Source organism: Elephantulus edwardii, unplaced genomic scaffold, assembly GCF_000299155.1.
Source record: "Elephantulus edwardii isolate Elephantulus edwardi_28Jun2011 unplaced genomic scaffold, EleEdw1.0 scaffold00032, whole genome shotgun sequence".
NCBI classification, from domain to species: domain Eukaryota; kingdom Metazoa; phylum Chordata; class Mammalia; order Macroscelidea; family Macroscelididae; genus Elephantulus; species Elephantulus edwardii.
The window spans coordinates 4987323-5010662 of NW_006399782.1; the positions used below are offsets into that span (position 1 = coordinate 4987323).

The 23340-nt window shown below is 41.4% G+C and overlaps 1 protein-coding gene and 1 pseudogene across 1 annotated transcript in view; both read left to right on the forward strand.

Annotated features, from left to right (window-relative positions):
• MUC13 (mucin 13, cell surface associated) overlaps positions 1–14047 on the forward strand; it is a 20683-nt gene extending 6636 nt beyond the window's left edge. The window contains exons 4-10 of the mRNA XM_006884302.1: positions 2257–2324; positions 3498–3640; positions 4803–4922; positions 6496–6562; positions 8124–8161; positions 11339–11423; positions 13834–14047. Of these exons, the coding sequence (XP_006884364.1) occupies positions 2257–2324; positions 3498–3640; positions 4803–4922; positions 6496–6562; positions 8124–8161; positions 11339–11423; positions 13834–14047 (735 nt within the window). The remainder of the gene's footprint in view (positions 1–2256; positions 2325–3497; positions 3641–4802; positions 4923–6495; positions 6563–8123; positions 8162–11338; positions 11424–13833) is intronic.
• Positions 14048–22443: 8396 nt separating this feature from the next.
• On the forward strand, positions 22444–22921 carry LOC102869011 (annotated as a pseudogene).
• Positions 22922–23340: the final 419 nt, after the last annotated feature.

The following is a 23340-nucleotide window of genomic DNA, read 5'->3' on the forward strand; positions in this document are numbered from 1 at the left end:
TCCTATTTTCCATAAATGGTTTTGGTAAGAAGAATATTGTAAGTGTGGATACAGTTCCACTATTCCTTCTCCATGCCATGATATAGTGTTATTAGCATGAGCAGTTATAGATCCACTGCCATCCTTACTCTAACTTAATTTTTTTTTACATTTAAATTTATTATTAATTTCAGTAAAAATTTACAGAGGCTTTGGATTTTTCATTCATTTATTGTTGTACATGAGTCTGTTGTTTTTTAATACATCTGAAATAGAAACCTGCTGAATTAACTAACACTCACCTATTACCTTATTTTTCATTGTCAAATTTCATGTTGAAAAGAACAGCTTCTTAATTTCATATGGAATATAATGAAAGAAGGATGTCAGCATGGGAGGGACTGAAGATGATGTTATTTTATTCACTGGGAATATGAAGAGAGAGAATGCGGTCAGTGGAGAGCTGGTGCTCGAACCATAGAGGTCAGGTGTGGAGGGCTCTCCATTAGACCCAGCCACTGTGTCTCAATGTTTGCTTTTAAGGGAAGAATCTGTTGACCTGTAAATATGTCTTAGAACCGTAGATGGAGACACATTTTTAAAAATTAGGTCTTTATTTATGCTGATGTCTTTTGATTCTACATTACCTCATTACTAAACAATTTTGTGGTTAGACTTGGTAAAACTGGAAAACATGGTGGTCAAATGTTTTATAGAGAGAGTCAATGCCTGTGGCTTCAAAGTGGCAGCTAGGATTGTTAGGATGAGCCCAAGGCCTGTGTTTCCCAGGGTGTGGTCTTTCCTTTGCTGTGCCAATTCTACTAGACAGGCCAGCTGTCAAAGACCTCTTACCCTGGATCTACATTCAACTTCGCCAACTTGGACGACAGCACTGTGAAGAGGGCAGCCTCAACATATTCTTACCTCCAAGGGAACTCCTGGGTTGCCTCTTGTGATCTTACTGAGCTCAGGCCAGGATGACCACGATCCAAACCGATTTGGGTATGAGTACTGTCCACACACTCTCCAACACAGGTTCAACACTTAGTGTTCTCAGTTAAAATTCACGGTGCTGTGAAACGCATTTCTGAGGGATCTCTCATGACATAGTACGTTACTTATCAGACCACTAACAAATGGTTGACGGTGCAAATCTGCAAGTTTCTCTGTGGGAGAAAGATGGGCAGATCTCCAAGGAAGATTTACAGCTTCAGGAACCTGATAAAGGGTTGCTAGGAGTCAGAACTGACTCTATGACAGAGGATTTGATTTAAGGCGTGAACAGGAGGATAATAAATGTATGAGGGTGCTCTGGTGGCCTAGCAGCAAGAAGGTGCACTGCAATCTCAAAGCTGTGTGGTTCTAATCCACCAGCTTCCCCATGAGAGAAGAATGGGCAACCTCCATGCTATTTGAAGCCTCTGAAAACCCTCTGGAGGGTCAGTTATGAGTTGATTCCAACTCAACAGCACACAATGACAACAAATAATTTTATGTGGTGGGAACTACTGCTCCAATTTCTAATGAGAAAGGTGAAGTTAAATTATGTGAAAGAAAACAGACATTTTACTTTAGTTTCAGCAAATCCCCATGGTGCTCTTTTCAACCCAAGCTCGTCCTTCCTGGACCACACTGCTTCTGAGCATTAGAGTGTGCTGCTCCTTCTCCTGATCTTACGTGTTGAGATTGTTTGAGCCTTATTGTCTTTATGAAGCCTCTCGGGTTCTCTGCAACTGGAAGAGGATTTCTTTGAGGTTTCGTGGTACATTGTATGGCACTCACCTCTCTCGACTTCATAGTGTGGTCCCCCTACCTGATTGCAGGGCTAGGTCTGCCCATCTTTGCAATCTCTAGGACCCCAAGTATAATGCCTTTGCCTAAGTAGGTGATTGCATAAATGTTTCTTTGATAAATTGATGAATGCATCAAGCATTCCTATAGAGAAGTCTAAGAAACATGCAAAAGTCAGCTGTGACTTGGAAAAAATAGTAAGTTTATCATCTTTAGATTTAAGAAGATGCTTTATATTTGATCTGTGTTTTGGTTCCTATTCCACAACCCCCACCTTCAAGAACTCTTACAGATCAGAATCTTAATAATTTCACAGCAAAAATTACTAACAGATGTTAGAGTGCATAATAACATGAATAAATAATGTTATGATCCACACATATTTAAATGAGTTAGTTTTTAAATTTGTTTATGTTAAAGCCTAGCTCCATTATTCTGGGTTTTTGCTCTTTGTACTTAAACTATTGCTTATGGTCTTCTCCACAGTTCAAGAACGCCTTTAAGGCTTCCAATGCTAGCTCTGACTATGGGCAGACTGTAATTAATAAAGTAAGGTAAGTTTGCTGTGGACTGATAGAATATTTTGGAAGTGGGTGGGTGTGTATTTTGCCTAACTGAAACTAGAAATGTATCGGAGGCAACTGAGTGAGGACTATGGATTTGTTTGGGGGCATTAGATTTGATTTAGTGGATAATAGGAAGTTAATTCTAGATGACAATGATGAAAAAAACAATAGTTCACATCAGAGTGGCTCCAAAACTCCAGAGATGTGTCCCCTTTGTGTTTGCAATGCAACTCCCCATGGACGACACCACCAGAACGCACTTGCAGCAAGCTTACATGTAGGTGACTCTCAATATTTGTCAGTCTCTCCTTGCTTCAGTTTTCTGTAGCACGTAGGTCCCATCCAGAATATACTTTGAAGCTGCCTGCTGATTCCTTGGTCCTGTTAAGGAATGGTCCAGTTACCTATTGGCTGGTTGCTGCTTTTCCATACATAGGAACACACACACACACACACACCCATCCCATCCCCACCTCTTTCTCTCTCAAACTACAACTTTGAGAATTAACATCTAAGGAGACATTCAAAGTACTTTGTAGAGACAAAGATGGTAAAAGTTCATCTCATGTACTTTGGACATGTTATTAGGAGGGATCAGTCCTTGGAAGGGGACATCATGCTTGGAAAAGTGGAAGGTCAGAAAAAGAAAGGAAGACCCTCCACAAGGTGGATTGACACAGTGACTGCAGCAGTGGTCTCAATGTGTCAGAGATGATGCCGATGAAACAGGAGAGGACAGGGTTCAGATCCATTGTTGATAAGGTTGCTATGAGTCGTACTTGACTTGATGGCACCTAATAATAACAACAAGAGACATATTCCTTCTGTTCTAAGAAGAGGAAACACTTACTGTGTCAGATGTTGCTCATTCTATTTTTGGTTAGCTCTAGGCTCCCGGATCCTAGAAATGTTGCTTACAATTTCCCTAAGCAACTTCTAACACGACCTTGTTCTGGGCATAATTCTCCTCTGAAAGGATGCTGAATAAAGATCTAAGGGCCTGTAACTTTCCATCCTGTTGCAGCCTAAGTCTCTTTAGTTGGATCAGATGAGAACTTGGTAGAAGTGGGAGTCCAAGAGGTCAGGATACCGCGTTGTTGATTCTTTGATTCACCAAGTGGCACATATTCATTTTCTTTCTAGCATGTCTTCTTCAACAAGATCTGGAATGCGTGCTGGCAATGCTATTGCTGTTGGAGTGGTTAACATCTTAGTAAAAAGTACAAGCATTAACGAGAACAGTGTGTCTACAATCATTGATAATGCAATTAAGAATAACACACTCGGCATTAGCAGCTATTCTGGTAAGCATTGCATCATTTTATTCAACGTTTATCTTGTGACCTAACACCCTTTTTCTGTACATCTGACCATCATATGTGAAAGGAGAGAAGAAGAGCTGTATAATCACACCCACAGATCTCTCCACATTTCCTTTTTGCCAATCCTTCTTCCCTTTCTTTGCTCACTTGGCTTCTGTCCTTTCTGTCCTACCATCTCCTAAATGATCAAACTTGGCTTGTCCGCTTTTGGGGAAAAATTAATCACCAGAGAAATAATCCCTGGACAAGGAAAATTGGAAGGAGAATAAAGAGGGCTCTACACCAAGTTATAGTTTTCCAAATGACCATGAGACATTTTACTTAATATTGTTTCTCTTGAAACTAACACATCTGCACCCACAGAACAACTCCAAAGACGCAGAGGGGAGCTTCCCTGTGTGCTCCTCACTCTCGACCTTTTGTCACCTGTTAACCAGGTCTGTTTAACTCTTTTTGGCAGGAGAGACTGAAGAAAATTCCTGTTGTACTTAGATTCTGGCTCACACAGTTTGTTACCGGACTAGGAGTTAGTTTATGGAGCTCTCTCTGGGGGAAGTGTGACCAGGGTGCTTCTTAGAAGGAGGAATGGTGAAACTTTATCTCACATACTCTGGGCATGTTGTCAGGAGGGGCTAGTTCTTGGGAAAGGACATCATACTTGAAAGGTGGAAGAGCAGAGAAAGAGAAGAAGAACCACAAGAAGATGGGTTTGAGCATATCAGAAATCATGAGGATGACACAGGACAGAGCAGGGTTCAGATCTATTAGTCATAGGGCCACTATGAGTTCTAGTTGACTTAAGGGCATCTAACAACAACATCAACAACAGCAACTCTCTGGGTTTAAATGTGTCACTCTACAAAGATAGAACTCAAAGCTTCTATGACTATTCACCCCTTTTAAATCCCACCGTAGATCCGGAACTTCATTGCATGGCAGTGATTGAATTAACTTCGACTGAAAAATATGAGGACACAGTCATGGAAGAAAGGACTGAGGAGCTGGATTTCAGAACTTCAGATTTCAGTTTATTAAATCTCAAAATGTATTAAAGGGCAAACTATAGCAATGGATTGGGGTGCTTCCATAAACTATCCATACATTTTACTAAATGTATTGTAAATTATTTGTGCCTCCTTTCTAGGGCAAAGTCTGTGTGATTATTATGGCTGTCAACAGAATGAAGATGGCTGCAGCAATGGGTTCAATTGCAAATGCAGACCTGGGTTGCAAAGGCCTAACTCACAAGTTCCTTTCTGTTTGGGTAAGTGGTCTGTCTGCTCTGTCAACTTTGATATTTGCTTTACTGATTGAGATTTCATGTGCATTTCAGAATATGAGGGACGTGAATGTGGGCTTGGAAATGTGCACACTTGCACTGGGATCTTGGTTAAGGGCTGGGAAGCCGTTTTACAAGTGCATGCCCTGCAAAGCCCATAAACCCTTTCAGATGGCCTCTTTTTTCCTAGAAAAGGCAAATGTGTGAAAGATTGCATTTTGTGGCATACCACTTTGGGGTTGTAAAGTTTCTTTCTGAAAATGACTCAGAGATCACTCTGTTTTGAAACTATGCAGCTAGCTGTCCCTCTGATTGCACTGAAAACAACAAGAAGTATTGCTTAACGGAGGATAACGCGAAGGCCGAGTGTTTATGCCTGGCAGGTTACTGGAACAATTCAGGAGTATGTGAAATGTAAGGAAAAGCTCTCTTTTATTCTCATCTTACTATAGCTGGGGATAGATAAAAAAGATAGAGCTTGCAACATGCAGGCATTTAGAGCTGGCATTAGTTGGCAGGTAAAGAGGAGTCCTGGTAGGACAGTAGATAAATAGTTGCTAATTAAAAGGCCTGCTTTGAACCTACCCATGCTCTTTGGGAGAAATATGAAAGGTTTACACACAGATAGGACAATTCTTGGCTGGTTATTAGAGATTGGAAGGGAAAGAGAAGAGAATAAAAATTAATAAATGAGTTGGGTGAAGGGAAAGGTAATATCCAATAAAGAGTTGATCAGAAATTGAAATTATTAAACAATGTATGAATTGCTGACTGAAAAACCAATATCATTTGTAAACATTCACTCAAACAAGAAAGTGAATGAGAATAACTTTAAAAAAAAAAGGGTTACAGGGGGAGCTCTGGTGGCCTAGTGGTAAGAAGCTGCACTGAAATCCCAGAGGTACGTGGTTCGAATTCACCAGATGCTCTACTGAAGAAGAAAGGTCAATAATCTCCTACTGTGCCAGTCAGATCCAATTTGACCATACACACACACAAAATAATAAAGTAAAATTAAAAAAAATAATTTAATAAAGAAGTTTACAATCTTGGATTCACTCTGTCCCATTGAGCCATTATAAAATATAATTTATTTAAAAGCAATGGGTTTGGTTTTTTAAAGTGTTTTGTATATATACTAGGAAAGGGGCAGATCAAAGACATTTCCCAATTTAGACATAACCAATAGATTCAGTGTTGACCCTGCCCTTGACATGTGTCTTGACCCACCCCTTTCCCTGCTCCACCAGCATTCCCTTCTTTTTTTTTTTATTATTCATTTTAATGAACATTTACAGAGACTTTGGATTTCCATTCATTCATTGTTGCATTTTCCTCCCTGCTCACCCATCCTCCCAATTAGTTCTTCTCTTTGAAAAGTAAAAAAAAAAAATTATTTCATTGTTATGCAGTCACTCCCCCCAAGTCCACTCCACAATGCAGCCTTTGTTCTGGACTCCTGTCATGATAATAATACCTAATCATATATCACTTTTAAACAATAGCATTCCCTTCTACTCCCACCTACTCCATTCAACACCTATCTCCCCCTATCCAGTCCTTGATGTGAAGATTTATGTCTCAAGCTTTCTGGACTTCTATGATTCCAAATACCTCAAGCTGCTGCCAGTTTATTTCTGCTGTGGCCAGTATCTCTTGAGTTTAGGAACCTGTAAGTCCAAATACCAGGTACTAGTATCAGGGAAGGCTTCCTATCACAGCATCAGAAAGCTGGACAGTGACTAGGGATGATAGAAGGAGAATTGATGCCTTTGAGCTGTGGTGCTGGATAAGAGTTTTGAGTATACCATGGACTGCTAGGAGAACGAACGGGTTTTAGGAGACCAAACAGTTTTGTCCTGGAGACAGTGAAGCCAGCCTCCTCCTTGGAGGCAAGGATTCTGAAGCTTCATCTGACATATTTTGGACATGTTGCAAGGCAGGATCAGTCCTTGGAGAGGGACATCATGCTTGGGAGGGTAGAGAGACAGCGCAAGAGAAGAAGACCCTCAATGAGGTGGATTGATTCAGTGGTGGGGGTAATGGAGATACAATGTCAGAGATAATAAGACTGGCACAGGATAGAGCAAGGTTTATGGCTGTTGTTCAAAGGGTCGCTATGAGTCACAGGTGACTTGATGACACAACACAACAACAAAATGCTCGGGGCCACACCAGTTAATACCTGTTATACCATTAACACCAGGACAATATTATTCCTCCATTTTTCAGGTGAGGAAACTTAAGCTCATAGAGTTTAAAAAGCATACCTCAGCTCACCCAGGTAGCAATGGCTAACTAACACCATGTGGCCTCACAGCCTGAGGTGTCCCATTAAACTCCATGCCTTTTGGCATCAATTTTGCCTTCTGGGAAGTTTGACTTCTGGGAGCTCAGAAGACAGTGTTCAGTCAGTCAGATGGGACTACATGGGATTGTACACTTCCTTCAAACTTTCCAGAGTTCTCTGGAAGGTGCACAACTACAATAAAACAAGCATAAGGAAGAACAGGTAGCAAAGTGGAAAAGTTCTCTATTGGACAAAAGGTTGGCAATTCAGACCCACTCAGAAGCTCCTTAAAAGACAGTCCCACGACCTTAAAGGCCATGTGGAACAATTCTGCTCTACACACAGGGCATTCACCATCGCCGACGGCAACTAACCGCAGCAACAAAGGAAAAACAGAGCAGGAAAGGCGAGTGAATGGAAGAAAAGCCTGTTGCCCTTGAGTCCATTCTGGCTCATGGTGAGCCATGTGATACAGAATAAACCTGTTATATAGGGTTGTCTTGGCTGTAATCTTTCTAGAAGGAGGCTCGGGTGGTGGTGGCCGGAGGGAGTTGCACTGAACCCAAAGGTGGCTCCTCTCTCTGGAGGAACGAATTCACCAGCACCTCCTCCTGGGCAATCTCTTTCCTTCCAATTTACAGCTTTGGAAGTCGGCTTGAGGGTCAGCTGTGAGTCAAGTTGGACTTGACAGCAATCTTTCTAGAAGCCCTTCTCCCCTGGAGGAGCTCAAGGGGCTCAAAAATGCCAACTTTTAGGCTAGCAGCTGAGCACAAACCACTTGTGCTGCCAGCAATTCTGAATGAGGGAGAAGAAAGAATAGGAGGTTCGGTTCAGTGAAGGCTGACTTGCTCCACAACAGAGGCCTGGACTCATACTTCCTTATTCATATCTTTTAGGTGTTCGTTTGGCTACACTGGCGTCAACTGTGAAGATCGTAAGTAAAATCTTGCTTTGTTATTTAGACATCTGAGAAGCAGATATTAACCACATTCAAAATTTGGTCTTGTCCCACAGTTCTCTGGGCCCCTTTCTGAAGAGAGAGAAAGTCTGGCTGTAGTTCGTGTCCTGGGTCATAGTATTCCAGACCTGTCCCGCCCCGCCCAGCGCTGTCCAGCTTGCGGGCAGCTGCACCTCTTGTGTAGAAATGGCAGAACTCAACCCACGAGGCAGGCTGATGTCTCTGTGTTTCTTCAGACCCTCGAAGACCACCCTCTGATGTCTTCCAACATTCTGTTCATTTCTTGAATTAGATTAAATACACATTTTCTGGTACTAGAAGAAAGTGAAAGAACCACACATACCAAAACAGTTTAGTGGTTGTGGGATAGCAGAACCAGGAATCAGACATTTAAATTACTCATGTCTTCTTCCCTTTGTCTCAGAGCTATGGATTGGTTGTTGTTATCGTGTGCTGTCCTTCCAACAGGTTTTCACAGGCAGTTAATTGCAAGGGAGGAGATTGCTCGTCTTTCTCTCTCTGAGCAGAAGGTGGACTTGAACTGTGTATCTTTGGGTTGCCAGTATGACTCTTTACCACTAGGCTACCAGAGCTTCCTATGGATTTGTTAGGAATGTGTTATTCAAACTCAATTGCTTTATTCTTTCCCCATCTCTAGCCATACCAGATGAGAATAATACCAACTTTATATTTCAGTTTTTACATAATAATAGACTAAAGGTCGATGACCTAAGATGAAGGAAATAGTTTGACTGCCAGAATTCCAGCCAGTCACATTTTGGTGATAAGAAATACTCTCGACTTCTACTGTATTTTGTTACAAAGAATGAAATTGGCCAAGCAATTTCTTCCTTCTGCTCCTCCACCTTCCACATCTATAAAATGACAAGTTTAGACCAAATGATCCAAACTATGTTTTTGTTCTGTGCTGTTGAGTAAATATGGTTCGTAATGATCCTGTATGACAGCATAGAACTAGCCTATGGCATTTCCTAAGCTGGACTCTTTACAAGAGCAGATCAGCAAGTCTTTTCTCCCAACAGGCTACTGGCTAGCTTTGAACTCCTGACCTTTTGGTTAGTAACTGAGAGCTTAATTGCTGTTCCACAGAGGCTGCTTACCTGTGGTGTGGTTTAAGAAGAAAATAGACACCTTTGCCTTTGAGTTTCCTGTAACTAAAGTGACACTACAGAACAGAGGAGAACACCCCCACACCCCTCCCCCCCATAGTTTTCAAGGCTTCAGTCTTTATGCATGCAGAGAGTGCTATAGCCTTCTCCCATGGAGAGCCTTGTGGATTTGAACTCCGGATCTTTCAGTTAGCAGCCAAGTGTTTAACCACTGCACCAAAAAGTTTCCTTCTTAATGGTCTATGGTTTGCCCGAATCCAAGTCGGAGGTGATACGAGAGACTTCTATGTACCAGAAAAAGACAATTAGAAGGGTCACCAGGTGGAGCATGTTTGTTATGTGTTTGGACTGCTCTACCAGCCTCTCCAAAGAAGGAAGATGAAACAGTCTCTTCCCAGGTGTCGGTGAATCAGAAGCGGCTCATGCGCAGTGGAGTTGGAGTGGTCTGGTGATGCGCCCCTTTGTAAATCACACGGGCAGCTCTGCTCTCCTCTACAAGATTGTTAAGAGTGGGAATGGACTCATAGCAAGGAGTAGAGCGGAGCTAAGGAGCTCTTGTGGTGCAATGGTTAGGAGTGTTCAGCTACAAATGAAAAGGTCAGCGGTTCAAACCTCCCACTGACAGGCTAAATTAGACCTGGTCACCTGCTCCCATGATTTCCAGCTTTAGAAACCCCAATGGGGCAGAGTTAGTCTATCCTCCAGGGTTGTTATCAATCAGAATTGATTTAATAGCACACATCAGAGTACTGCTGTCCAACAGAAATAAGTGACCATTTAATTCTGAACTTTTAAAAATTGTGCTAACTTTTTGAATGAAATTAACTTTAATATCATATTTTAGTCAACCCATTATAGCTGGCACTTGGTAAAGAAGAGAAGCAATGGAAAATAAACACACACACACACATTCCCAAAGAGATGGTTTGACACAGTGCCTGAAACTCATACGCAGTAGCAACTGTAAGGGTGACACAGGACCAAGCAATGCGTATTCTACTGTAATAGGATCACTGAGTCAGAAACTACAATACCTAACAACAACCCAGTTATATCCAAAATATTATCCTGTTAACAAGTAAGCAATATAAAAATTATTGAGATGTGTTACGTTGCTTTTATACTAAGCCTTTGAACTCCATTGTGTTACACCCCAGCCACATTTCAGACCCTTGATAGTACTAGACAGAGCAGACAAACAGGAAGAGAATGGATAAAATCAGCTTCCAGATGCCTTCCTCACCATTTCCATCAGACCATTACTTGTTTCCTGTATTTGTAACGTGGCAGTCTCTGGGTGGCATAAAACGCTGAAAGGCTAGCTATTTGGACCCACTCAGAGTAGTCTTGGAAGAAACGCCTGGCAATCTATTCCCATAAGGTCACAGCCATGAAAAATCCATGGAATATGCTTCTACTCTGAAACCCATGGGAGCAGCATGAATCAGAATCAATCAGCATGAGTCATCAAGTCAATGGCAACAGGATGGTATTAGGTCAGTTACTGATAGCAGCCTCTTTCACCAGCTCATTTGTTAGCCTTATCAGCAAGGTGAGCTATGGTGGAAGGGCAAAGATAAGAGAAACTCGAGGAAAGAGAGATCCCACTTCCTTAGAAAGCCCAAGGAGACCTTACACCTTCAGCTTCCTTTGTAGTTTTGGGTCGCTGAACGACAGAGGGAGCTCTGGTGTAGTGAGTAGCGACTTGTGCTGTTAACCCAAATGCTGCATGTCTGGCAATTCTAATCCAGATGGATGGCAGCCAATCTCACATTGAGGCCATTGAGGCTTACAGCCTCGGGGACCTGATGGAGACTTCCTGTGAGTCAATACCACTGGCAGTAAGTTTAGCTTTGCGTTTTAATGGCACAGAATGATCTTCTTTTACCCAGCAAGGAGGTAAGGGTAGCTAGAGCTTGATATTCTTCACAGACAGGAGTCACTGAGAACATTGACATATAAACCGATGCAGTAGCCAGCTGTGGGTCTGCTTGCTGGAGGTCATTTCTACCTTCTCTTTCAGCATTTCAACTGATCCTCACCATCGTGGGCACCATTGCTGGCTTCCTCATTCTCAGCTTGCTGATTGCACTCATCGTCTCATCCAGGTATAGAATGAAAATATCCTTTTCCCAAAGCACAGCGCATCAGCATTTCCAAACATGCTCCTTTGAAAAGACAAGGGAAATAAGGGAGGCTACTCCAATGACTCGAGGGCACATAACAACAACAACAATTCTAATGTCATTATTCCCACCCCACCCCCCACCTCACTTTCTACTCATTATGTAAGCAACACACAATCATTGAAGAAAACCTGGGAAATAGATAAATGTTGTCATGAATGACAGAATTTGTTGCTGTTGTTGTTGTGTGCCAAGTTAATTTCAACTGGCACAGAAGGAGATTGTACCTCCTCTCAGCAGAGCATCTGATGGATTCAAAATATATTCCTTCAGGATTGCAGCACGGCTTCTTTCCACTAGGCCACCAGAGCTCTCAAGAATTCATTTTTCAAGTCTCCCATAAATCCCACCATCGTGAGACAACTATTACTAACACTTTCGCATATGTTTCCTCCAGAATTTTTTCTATTTTTTCAAAATGATCTTAGTTATGTGTCACTTAGCATCTTCAATACGTACTGTACTGAAAAACACAAAGTCAAGCCCACTGCTATGGAGTCCATTCCAAATGACAGCGGCCACCAGGATATACTAAATTTGCAGGAGATGCTAATATCTTTGATGCACGAAGTGTGCCGAGGAGGTTTACTTCTGTGGCAAGCCATTTTACTGAAAATAGCTACCTTTTTCCCTGTTTAAAAGTCTAGCTCACAGTTGCTTAGTTGGGTTCTTTCACCCAAATAAGAATAGTATTTTTCCACTATACTGTGTGTGGCTTAATATGTTGTAGACTCCTAAAGCGTTCTGAGGGAGCTCTAGTAGCCTAGTGGTAAGGAGTTGTGCTGCCAGTCCCAAGGCAAGTGGTTTGAATCCACTAGTTGCTCTGTGGGAGAACGATGAGCAATCTCCTCCCATGTGATTTGCAGGCTCTGAAAACCCACTGGATGATCAGTTCCAATTCAATGGCATATAACAAGGATGAAGCAGTTTGATTCTTTTTTCCTTTTCTCTATTTTGGCATTCAGTCTATTCTAAGGGAGCGAAGCTTGGAGCCAGAAACACAAGCATCCATATCTCATTTTCCTTTCTCAGGGAGTGAGACAAGGTCTGATTGTAAATCTCTTTTCTTGGAGGATCACTGGGCCATGCTGGGACCTCAGAAAAATCCTCAGAATTGTGTGAGAAAAGACCATGTTTCTCTGCTCCTCCTTCAGAACCAGATTTTCCCTTAATTCTTGGAATCCCAACCAAAATTGTCTTTTTCTTGCCCATTTCAAAGGACGGGCTGTCTTCTGACATCTTGGACAGAAGTGTATGTAGTCTATGTGTGTAGACTATGTTATATGCAGGCTGGGCTGCACATCAGGCTCACAGGATGAGTGGGTCTTTCTTTTATGATAGTCTCAACGTGACAGAGGGTGACTCATCCTGGAGAGCCTCTGAGAAGACCACAAAAGAAGCCTGCCTCACAGCCCAGATGCTGGAGTGTCAGGACTATGGTCTATATATTCGGAAGAAAGGAAGGGGCACAAGTGATCAGGGTTATGTGGGGATAAGTGCCTCCTTCACCTCCATGAATTACTTCCACTAAGCTTTAACGGAAGTGCTGGTAACATGGAGGGTTAACTGCTGGGCTTCTAACCATGAGGTTGGCTGTTGCTAAACCCACTAGGGGGGAATTGTAGCAGTCTGCTTCTTAATTACAGCCTTGGAAACACTACAAAGTAGTGCTACTTGGTCCTATAGTGCCCCATGAGTCAGGATCAACTCAACATCAGTAATGTTGGGTTTTGTCATGGAGGGAAGGAAATTGACTTTGAATATTTGAACTTGGGATCCTTGAAGTGTTGAATAGAACCTGGGAAACTCCCATTTCTTCTTTTAAGACCCTTATTACTTGAATTCATTTTGTCCACCGACTGAGGTGTTTCTGTCAACATTGACTTTGCTTGAGTGAGGAATTGTTATACAAATCTTTTTCTCTTTAACTTCTATTACTATTTCCCTAAGTAATTCAAAAGTGCACTTGAGAATATTCACATTTTTGGCAAGATTTGCATGGGGCCAGTGGAATTAAATGGCAACGCTGGGTCTGTGCCGACGTCCTGATTTGGATAGTTACACTGTGCTTAGGAGCAGACTGCCTCTAAAGTTGGGAAATAGACACCGAATAATGTATCACTGGTAAATCTATATAATTAGTCTGTAACTTATTCTCAAGTGGTTCAGAAATGATCACATTTGAGGAATCAGTGTTATGGGGATATAGGGTCTTTGTATAATATTTTTATAACTGATACATATATTTTCATGAATTAAAATTTGAAATGTTAGCATTTGCTTCAAGGAAATTTTGGCCCCTGTCGGATCTAATTCCTGGTCCTGATTTCAGACTAAAGAACAAAAGGAAGAATATTGAAGAAGAGAACTTGATTGGAAATGATTTTCAAAATCTGAGACTGCAACAGACAGGCTTCTCCAACCCCGTGGCAGACTCATATCAATCTGGCAGCATCTTCCCTAAGATCAGAACGGCAAACCCTGGAAAGAATCAGCTGGAAAATCCCTATGTAAGCCAGAGACCTATGCCCCGCCCTGACTACTAGGTGAGTGTGTGGCTTTGCTGGTTGCCTTTTCAGAGTGAAATGCTCCAGGGCAGGGCAGGGGCAGGGACCTGGCTAATATACATTTCAGCCATTCTTGGCTACTCTGTAAGGGAGCTTTGTTTATTTGCTTATTTTAGTAAAAAGCTTAAGATCAGGGAGGCAGCTCCCTATGACTACAGATAAATAGACAAATGAATGCTGGCATCTTCTGCTATTGTAAATAAACTCTTACAATGTTTCTGTTGTTGTTATGTACCCTGGAGTGGCCTGCAACTCATAGCAGCCCTATGTCACAACAGCTCTGAAGTCTGCCCTGTCCTGAGCTAGTCTCACTGACTCCAACACACCTACCCCCATTGCCCCAGACACTGTGTCAATCTAGTTCATCCAGGGTCGTCCTCTCCACCCTTCCAATCATGACATCCTTCTCCAAGGACTGGTCCATCCTAGTAAAATAGACTCATGTCTGGGTTGGATGAGACAAATCTGAACAGGCGATCTTGAAACCTACAGGATCCAGCAGAACTGCCCCTTGGTGTTTCTAAGGAACACACTCTTTCAGGGAAGGACCTCTAGCAGTATACTACGTAACGTATCAGGCTGCTAACTAAAAGATTCCACCAACTATGCTGAGGGAGAAAGACGCGCTTAAAGGAGAAAGGTTGCCACGAGTTGGAACCGATTTGATAGCAGTGGGTTCTTGTTGGTTTTTAGGAGTCCTGGAGGTGAAAACTGTTAACAATTGCTGTCCACAGGTTGGATGTTTGAGTCCATGCAGAGGTACCTCTGAAGAAACAAATCTACTTCTGGGGTGGGGTGGGGAATGTCATTGAAAACTCTGTGTCAGCTCTTTTCTGGCACATATAGGGTTACTATGACACAGAACCAACTTGGCGACTGGTTAAGGTCCCTTAAAATTCTCAACTTCTATAGAAAAGACTCTGGTGATTGTGGTAGCAGTTCTCAAACTAAGGTCCACATTCCTAGGTGAGGCCAGAGAAAGGATGTAAACATGGAAACACATCCCCGTTAGTCTACCTAAAAGCAAATCTTTCTCCTCCTCCACCTAGACTTCAATTCTAAAGAGATTCCCTGAAGTGTCCAGAAAAATTAAGCTGATGAGATTTCTCTCTCAGAAGGGCTTACTTTGAAGAATAGCTTGTATATGTTGTTATCATGAGATTTTTATTGGATAATCATATTACTTAGCTGATCTGAATGAAAGGTGAGGAGGAAGATTGTGAAAGGAAAAGATTATGGAGAAGGAATGACAAAGGTACCAAGATGGAATGAAGAAACTATGGTGAATGAAATATATGAATAAGGTTAATTTAAATCATGATAATAATTTATGATTCTAAAGCATCGTGTGTGTGTGTGTGTGTGTGTGTAATACCTTTTTTTTTCTCTCCTAAGAGTCTTATTTCTCTTTCTTTGTTTAGAATGGTAAACATTTACAATCATCTATGACAGAAAATACAGGCCATTATTTTGAAGTTTTCTAAAAACTGATGGAAAAGTAGCTGTGACGACCTGTGAATCAAGTCCTGGGCTCTTCCACCCAACATCGTCTAGCCTCTTTGAATGGAAATTGTGAATGTTTGCAGGGAATAGATGGAGCTTGCCAATGAAGTCTCCACATGATGTAATAGAATGCACAGGGAGATGCTAGTAGTTGTGAGACCACTGACTCTCTCAAATCTATACCACATTCTAAGACAGTGTTGTTTTTGTTTTCCTGATGGGGTTACAGCAGCTGTTTCTGATCGAATCCAAAAGAAAGTGCTCTGGCATTGTTACCTCCTGAGAGAATTGTGTCCTGAATGCCTTTTACTTTAGTTGTGAAAATCCCAGGGGATGGAAAGAGATTTCATCTTTTAAGTTTCTCAGGTTCACTCTGACCAGTTAAAGTAAGCACACTGTTTCTATCCCTTTCATGTAAAGATTTTGAATAGTATCTATTTGTGGCTGGAAGCTGGTGAACTGGTCTTTTACAAGGAAAATAGGTAAAAAGAGACATGATTTAGCTTTTTGGGGGAGACCTGAGTGAGACTCTAGGAACTTTTGGATGTTAATGAAAGGCCTTGCACCTGAAACATTCACCATGGGATGCCTTCTACAGGTTTCAAATTACCTGTAGATGTAAGGAGGAGGAGAGGATCCACAATCAGTAGTTGAAGGAGTAGAAGCAAAGGGAAATGGGCTAGGAGAATGAGGATGGGAGATCCACAGATTGGCATTCTTCCTTGGATTCTAATGCACCTAATTCGCCTAATACACATTGTACCCAAAGCTTGGAATACAGGAAATGAGGTTAAAAATAGGAATTCCAGGAAATGGAATGAGAAAGGGATGCAGACACCAGGCACCTCACCAGAGCCTCCACCTTGGCTGATGACAGAGACTTAGCTGTGATCTCCAGCGCGTGCCCAACCTAGAACGAGGGCATCCCCAACCAGCCCAAGCTTTCTTTCATGTTAGTAGTGTCTTTGTTTATGTCTAATATCTAGACCCATTTTAAGTTTATTTTTATTTGTTGTTATTATTCTTAACTGTTCAACTGTGAAATATAATAAAATGTTCTTAATAAATCATGTCCTTTTTTGTGTCTGAGGCTTTTGGTAAAGAAACAACCAAACACAACCCATGGCAAACTAGGAATGTTTACATCTGCCTTCTTCATTAGTTACTGCTGGAGGAAGAATATAATAGTTGTATAACACCCAGAGCTGATCACTTCCTGAGAAACCTGATAACATCTAAGCTGGCCAAGTCAAAGACCAGACCAGACAATGGATCCTGATAAGGGTCTGAGCCTGATCAAAATAGCTCAAACCTACCTTAATTAACATTTCAAATTCCAAGAAATACAATCTTCCTTAGTCCTTCCCAGGACCCCTATACAAAGGATCCCAAAATTGCCTAGGCACCATTTTGACTCTCTGCGTGCTGTGAGGCCAGGTCACTTGGCATCCCTCTCAGACTACAAAATAAAGGCCTGTTCGTTTCTTGAGATCAGTTTTTTTCTCTCTCTCTCCCTTCCACCCTTTTTTTCTGTTTAACAACTGCTTAATAGCTTAAGAGATTCCCTCACCCCTCCAAAGAATAATAAACATTTTGGGCTACTTTCCCCTTTTATATCCCATATCTCCCCTATCATGAAGCAGTCAAGTTGGGTGGCATTGGGCCCATCTCTAGACCAAATCAAACAGTGGAATTCCATTCCTTCTTGCATAGTAAATGGTTCAAGAGTGACCAAATACAGGGCTGATTATCCAGTAAGCAAGAGAAGCAGCACAGGCTTGCTTGTGTTGATTTGTTTCTAGAGTGAATAATTCCACATCTTTTCACGTGTCGAAGATTCTGCTCCCAGGTATAACAACTTTTTCTCTCAACCCTACAACACCTTCCAAATTTACCATCTGTGTTGGAGATAGAGTATTTAGTAAACGAAGTAGGCATGGACTTACTTTTGTTGTCTTAGAACTTTTGAAAATGGCTTTTATACCTATTTCCTTAGCCCCATCTGAGGCATGGTCTCCAGCTGCCTAAACTTCAGACACGTGATTCACTCATTCATTGACTGATATCTCCAACTCATCAACAGCTGTGAGGTGAACATAAGAGAGAGAGAGCTAACCTGACTGTGCAGAGACTGTGGCAAGGCACAAACTGATGAAGCCCTAGAGACAGAGCCAGAGTTAAAGGTTTTGCTTGTAGGGTGATTGAAGGAAGAGCTGACTTGTGACTGCTGTGACAAAGCTTGCTGGAAGATTGAGGAAACCAGAGGGTTTTTGTATTTGTGTTGCTGGACTGAACCAGGGCTTTTACTTGTTGACTGAGAAGCTGTCTGAACTAATTGAGGAATTGTGCCTTTTGTTAGCCTGGCTTAGGACTCCTGGACTTTCACTGTGTGGTATCCTTTGCCTCCTCCACCCTTTAACCTATTTCCTTAATAAACTCCATGACTGTGAGTAAAGTCAAGTCTATGAGTCAGTTTGCAAAGAACAGCAAACCCAGGGATTAGTAGAAGCAGGTACAGGAATGTGGGTGGTTGGGGGCAGGGGATGGCATGTCTGACCTTGCAGCTGTTTGTTTGTTACTGGGATGTTATTGATGGGGACAGTTTTCCTTTGTAGCACTAACAGAAGTCAAACGTGGCTGTCCTCATGTTCCTTACCTTGTCCCTATTCCTTTTACCTTTACACTTACATTCTATTCTGCAATGAACCATTTCACGTATTTTTTACCAAATCAAAGACAAGCGATCCTCTTCCTTCCCTTTGAGACTGAGACACTCTGCTTCCCAGGCTCCTTGTCTCTTCAATTTCTGCTTCCTGATTCCTTGGCCTCTTGGGCCCTTGGTGCCTTGGACCTTTTGGGCCGTGCAACCACTGCCTTGCTCCAGGAAGTGTTAAAAAAATTTTGTGGAAGTACAAATAAGTAACTGGAGACAAACGCCAGTAAACCTCAAGCCAAAGGCACTTAGCTCTTTCGCCCTGTGGTCTGGCTCCCAGACGCGAGTCTTCTCGCTCTGAGGCTTCTGTTTCTCTGTCTCAGCTTCTGCATTGCATCCTGTGTAAACAAACTCTCATCACTTTTCTTCTTCACCAGAATTGCCTTTGGTGTCCATAATTGCACAAACAGTCTCTTCAAGAAAATCTAGATTTTTACTATTATTGTTAGGTGCCATTGAGGCAAGCACGAATCATAGAGAACCTGTGAACAGCAAATCTGAACCTTGTCCTCTCCTGTGCCATCCTCACAATCACTAACACACAGACCATTGTTGCAGTCACTGTGTCAACCCATCTGGTTGTGGATCTTCCTCTCCTTCACTCACCCTCCAAGCATGATGTCCTTCTCCAAGAAGAGCCTCTTCTAGCAACATGTCCAAAGTATGTGAGATGAAACTTTAGCATCTTGGCCTCCAAAGAGCACTCTGGCTGCACTTTTTTCAAGACATATTTGTGTGGTTTTTTTTTTTGTCAGTCCATAGGATGTTCTGTGCTCTTCTCCAACACCACAGCTCAAAGGCACCAATTCTTTTTCTGTCACCCTTATTCATTGTCTAGTTCTCAGATGCATAGCATGTGACTGAAAAGACTGTGGCCTGAATCAGGTGTACCTTAGTCCTCAGACTGACACCACTGTTCCTCAAAAATTTGAAGAGATTCCTAACTGCAGACTTTTCCAGTGCAATGTGTCTCTTGATCTCCTGACTGCTGGTACCAAGTATATTGATTGTGAATATAAGTAATATTAAGTCACTGACAGTTTGAATCTTTTCACTATCTATCATAATGTTGGCTATCAGTCCAGTGGCAAAGATTTTTGTTTTCTTGAGATGAAATCCATATTCAAGGCTGCAATGTTTAACCATATGCAGCAAGCACTTCAAACTTTTATTTTTGTTGTTATATGCCATTGAGCCAACTATAATGCATAGTGACCCTATAAATAACCTGCTCTATCCTGAGCCAGTTCCACCAACTCTGATGCAGTTACCCCCATTGCCACAGACACTATGTTAATCCATCCCATTCAGAGTTTTCCTCTCCTGTGTTGGTCCACCACCCTACTAAGCATGATGTCCTTATGCAAGGACTGGTCCCTCCTGGAAACATGCCCAAGGTATGAAAGATAGAATTTAAAAATCTTTGCCTACAAGGAGCAATTTTGTTTCACCTTCTCCAGTACAGACATGTTTGGTTTTTTGGCAGACCATGATATGTTCAGTACTCTTATTCAGCACCACAACTCAAAGGCATCAATTCTTATGTCATCTTTAGTCATTGTCCAGCTCTTAGATGCATAGTAAGCAACTGAGATGACCATGGTCTGGATCAGTTGTACGTCTTTAGATTGACATTGTTGCTCATTAGTACTCTGGAGAGGTCCCTGACAGCAGACTTTCTTAAAGCAACTTGTCCTTTGATTTCCAGACTTCTGGTGCCAAGAGGTGAATTTTAGAATTATTCCAGCTTCTGCCCATAACCAAATGCTATAACCATGACTACATTTTAAGCATCTATTAAAGCACCACCCTACTTCTTAGTACCAAATTCTTTCTTAGTTATCTATTGCTGTTATAACAAATACCACAAGTGAATGTCTTTAACATACAATTTTACTCACTCACAGTTTAGGAAGTTAGAATTCCAAATTTAAGGTACCAACTTAGTACCCACTGGACTACAACTCAGTAATCCCATAAACAACAGATCAAAATCATGCCCTATCCTGCATCATTCTCACCATCACTGGTATGTTCGAGCCCATTGAGGTAGTCACTGTGTTAATCTGTCTCGTTGAACCTCTTCCTCTCTTTTGCTGACCCTTTACCTTTCAGGAAAGGTGCACACCCTCATTCTACCCTTTCTCTATGCCTATCCAATCTGTAAGCAGAACAAGTTTGACTATATAAAGAAGAATATGGCATCAGGATTAAAAGAAGACTCATCAACAGCCTACATTATGCAGATGACACAACCTTGCTTGCTGAAAAGTGAGGAAGACTTGAAATGCTTGCTGGAGACAATCAAAGACTACAGCCTTCAATATGGGTTACATCTCAACATCAAGAAAACCAAAATTCCCACCCTGGGTCAATCATGATGGATGGAAAAGAGATAGAAATTGTCAATTATTTCATTTTGCTTGGATCTACAATCAATATCCTTTCAGCAGCCAGAAAATGGAAAGACATATTGTTTTGGGTAAATCTGCTGTCAGGGACCTCTCCAAGGTATTAAAGAGCATGGATACTAAGAGATTGAAGACTAAAGTGTACCTGATCGAAACCACTTTTTTTTTCCAATTATTTGCTATGCAGCTGATAGTTGGACAATGAATAAGGATGACGGAAGAAGAAACGATGCCTTTGAGTTATGGTGCTGAAGAAGAGAGCAGAATAACCAATGGACTGCCAAAAAGACAAAGATGTATCCAGGGTGCCTTTCAGAGGATGGGATGGTGAAACTTCATCTCATATACTTTGAGCATGCTTTTAGGAAAGGCCAGTCCTTGGGAAAGGGCATCATGCTCGGAAAGGTTGGGGGTGAGGTGTCAGTGAAGGAAGAGAAGGCCCTTAACAAGATGAATTGACACCATAACTGTAACACTCTGTTATTTGTAAATAAACTCTTTGAAAAGACAAAGAACATGGGCTCAAGTATGTCAGAGATGGTCAGGATGGCACAAGATAGGGTAGGGTTCAGATGCATTGTTTGTAGGGTCACTAGGAGTTGAGGTCTACTTGACCACACTTAACAATGACCTTTCCTAGCATGTGGTCTTTCTCCAAGGACTAGTTCTGATTGCTCCTGAAAATGTACCCAGAATAAATGAGATGAAGTTTCATCATTCTTGCTTCTAAAGAGCACTCTGGTTGCATTTCCTTCAAGACAAATTACTTTTTTCTTTTGACAGACCATGGTATATTCCATATTCTTTGCCAACATCACAACTCAAAGGCATTCATTGATCGAAAGTTATCATTACTGATGATGGATGTTGGCTAAAAATATAGACAAGTAAAAAGATTATTTGCCTGTGTTTTATTAACAAATTATGGCTAACACTGAGAAGAATGGGAATTCCAAAACACTTAATTGTGCCTATGTGAAACCAATTCATCAACCAAGAAGCAGTTGTCTCAATCAACATGGGAACACTACATGGTTTTGTAGACAGTATCCTCCCTAAATATGGTTACCAAGAAAATGTCTCTCACCCATTAACAAACAAATGGATAGAAAAAACTATGGTATATTCACACAATGGAATACTATGCAGCACTGAAAAACATGAAATTTATTAAACATTACACAACATGGGTGACCCTGGCGGACATTTATGCTAAATGAGATATGTCAACCACAAAAGAACAAATACTGCATAACATTACTGTTATAAAGCAGGACTTACGTGGGGGGTAAGGGAAAAACTAGGAAAAGAGTGGGTAGAGAATGAACACTGTGTTGGAACAGAAGAAGGAAAGAATTAGGCATTATGTGTACGGCAACAGTCCAGAATAAGAGGTCACCTAGGGGAGGGCTAGGAACAGAGAAGTGGGAAGAAATTGTGCAACAAATAATTTTTTTTTAAAAAAGTGAACTGGGTAGGGGAGGGAAATGTACAACAATGAATTAATGAAAGTGGAACTTTTCTGTAAACTTTTGTTAAAATCACAATAAAATAAAATTAATAAAAAAGAAAATGTTAAAAAAAAAATGTCTCTAGTGCCAGTGCACTCCTTAAATTTGAGTTCTTTCCAGTCTCTCTAGCTGTCATCTTGTGCCCCCTCGTGTGCAGTCTATCTCAGCTAGTCTGTCAAAGACCCCTGAGAGCCAGCCCTGGTTCCCCCTCCGTGGCCCCATTTCCTCTCTGACAAGATGAAAGAAATTATCATGAATCAGGAGAAACTTGCCAAACTGCAGGCACAAGTGTGTATTGGTAGAAAAGGAACCACATGCAAAAAGAAGGTGGTTCATAGAACAGCGACAGCAGATTGCAAGAAACTTCAGTTCTCGTTAAAGACATTAGGGGTAAAAAATAACTCTGGTATTGGAGAGGCAAATATGTTTACATATCAAGGAACTGTGATCCACTTTAAAAACCCTAAAGTTCTGGCAGCAAACACTTTCACCATTACTGGCCATATTGAGACAAAGCAGCTGACAGAAGTGCTACCCCGTGTCTTAAACCAGCGTGGCCCATAGTCTGAGGAGTTTAAGAGGACTGGCTGAAGCCCTGCCCAAACAATCTGTGGATGGAAAAGCACCACTTGCTCCTGGAGAAGACGATGGTGATGATGAAGTTTCAGATCTTGTGGAGAATTTTGATGAGGCTTCAAAGAATGAGGCCAAATGATTTAAGTCAACTTCTGAAGAAGATAATACTTGAAGTTACTTTGAGCTGCTATTTTACATTATGGCTGCTTTTAAAAATTGTTTTGTTTATGGATCTGATAAAATATAGATTTATAGTACTTTTTAAGCCCAAGCCTTTTGGATATTACAGCTCCTTTCAGTTTCTGCTTAAATAGAATTCATTCTTTGCATTTAATTAAGCTGAAGAAGCCTGAGATTAAAAGTTTGAAACAAAGGTTAATATTTGCTTTTTACAAGAGAAGGGAATAAAAGGTATCCAAATAGGCAACGAGGAGGTAAAATTATCCCTTTATGCTGATGACATGATAGTATATTTAGAAAACCCTAAAGACTCAGCAAGAAAACTATTGGATGTAGTTGACCAATTCAGCAAAGTAGCAGGATACAAGATCAACATAC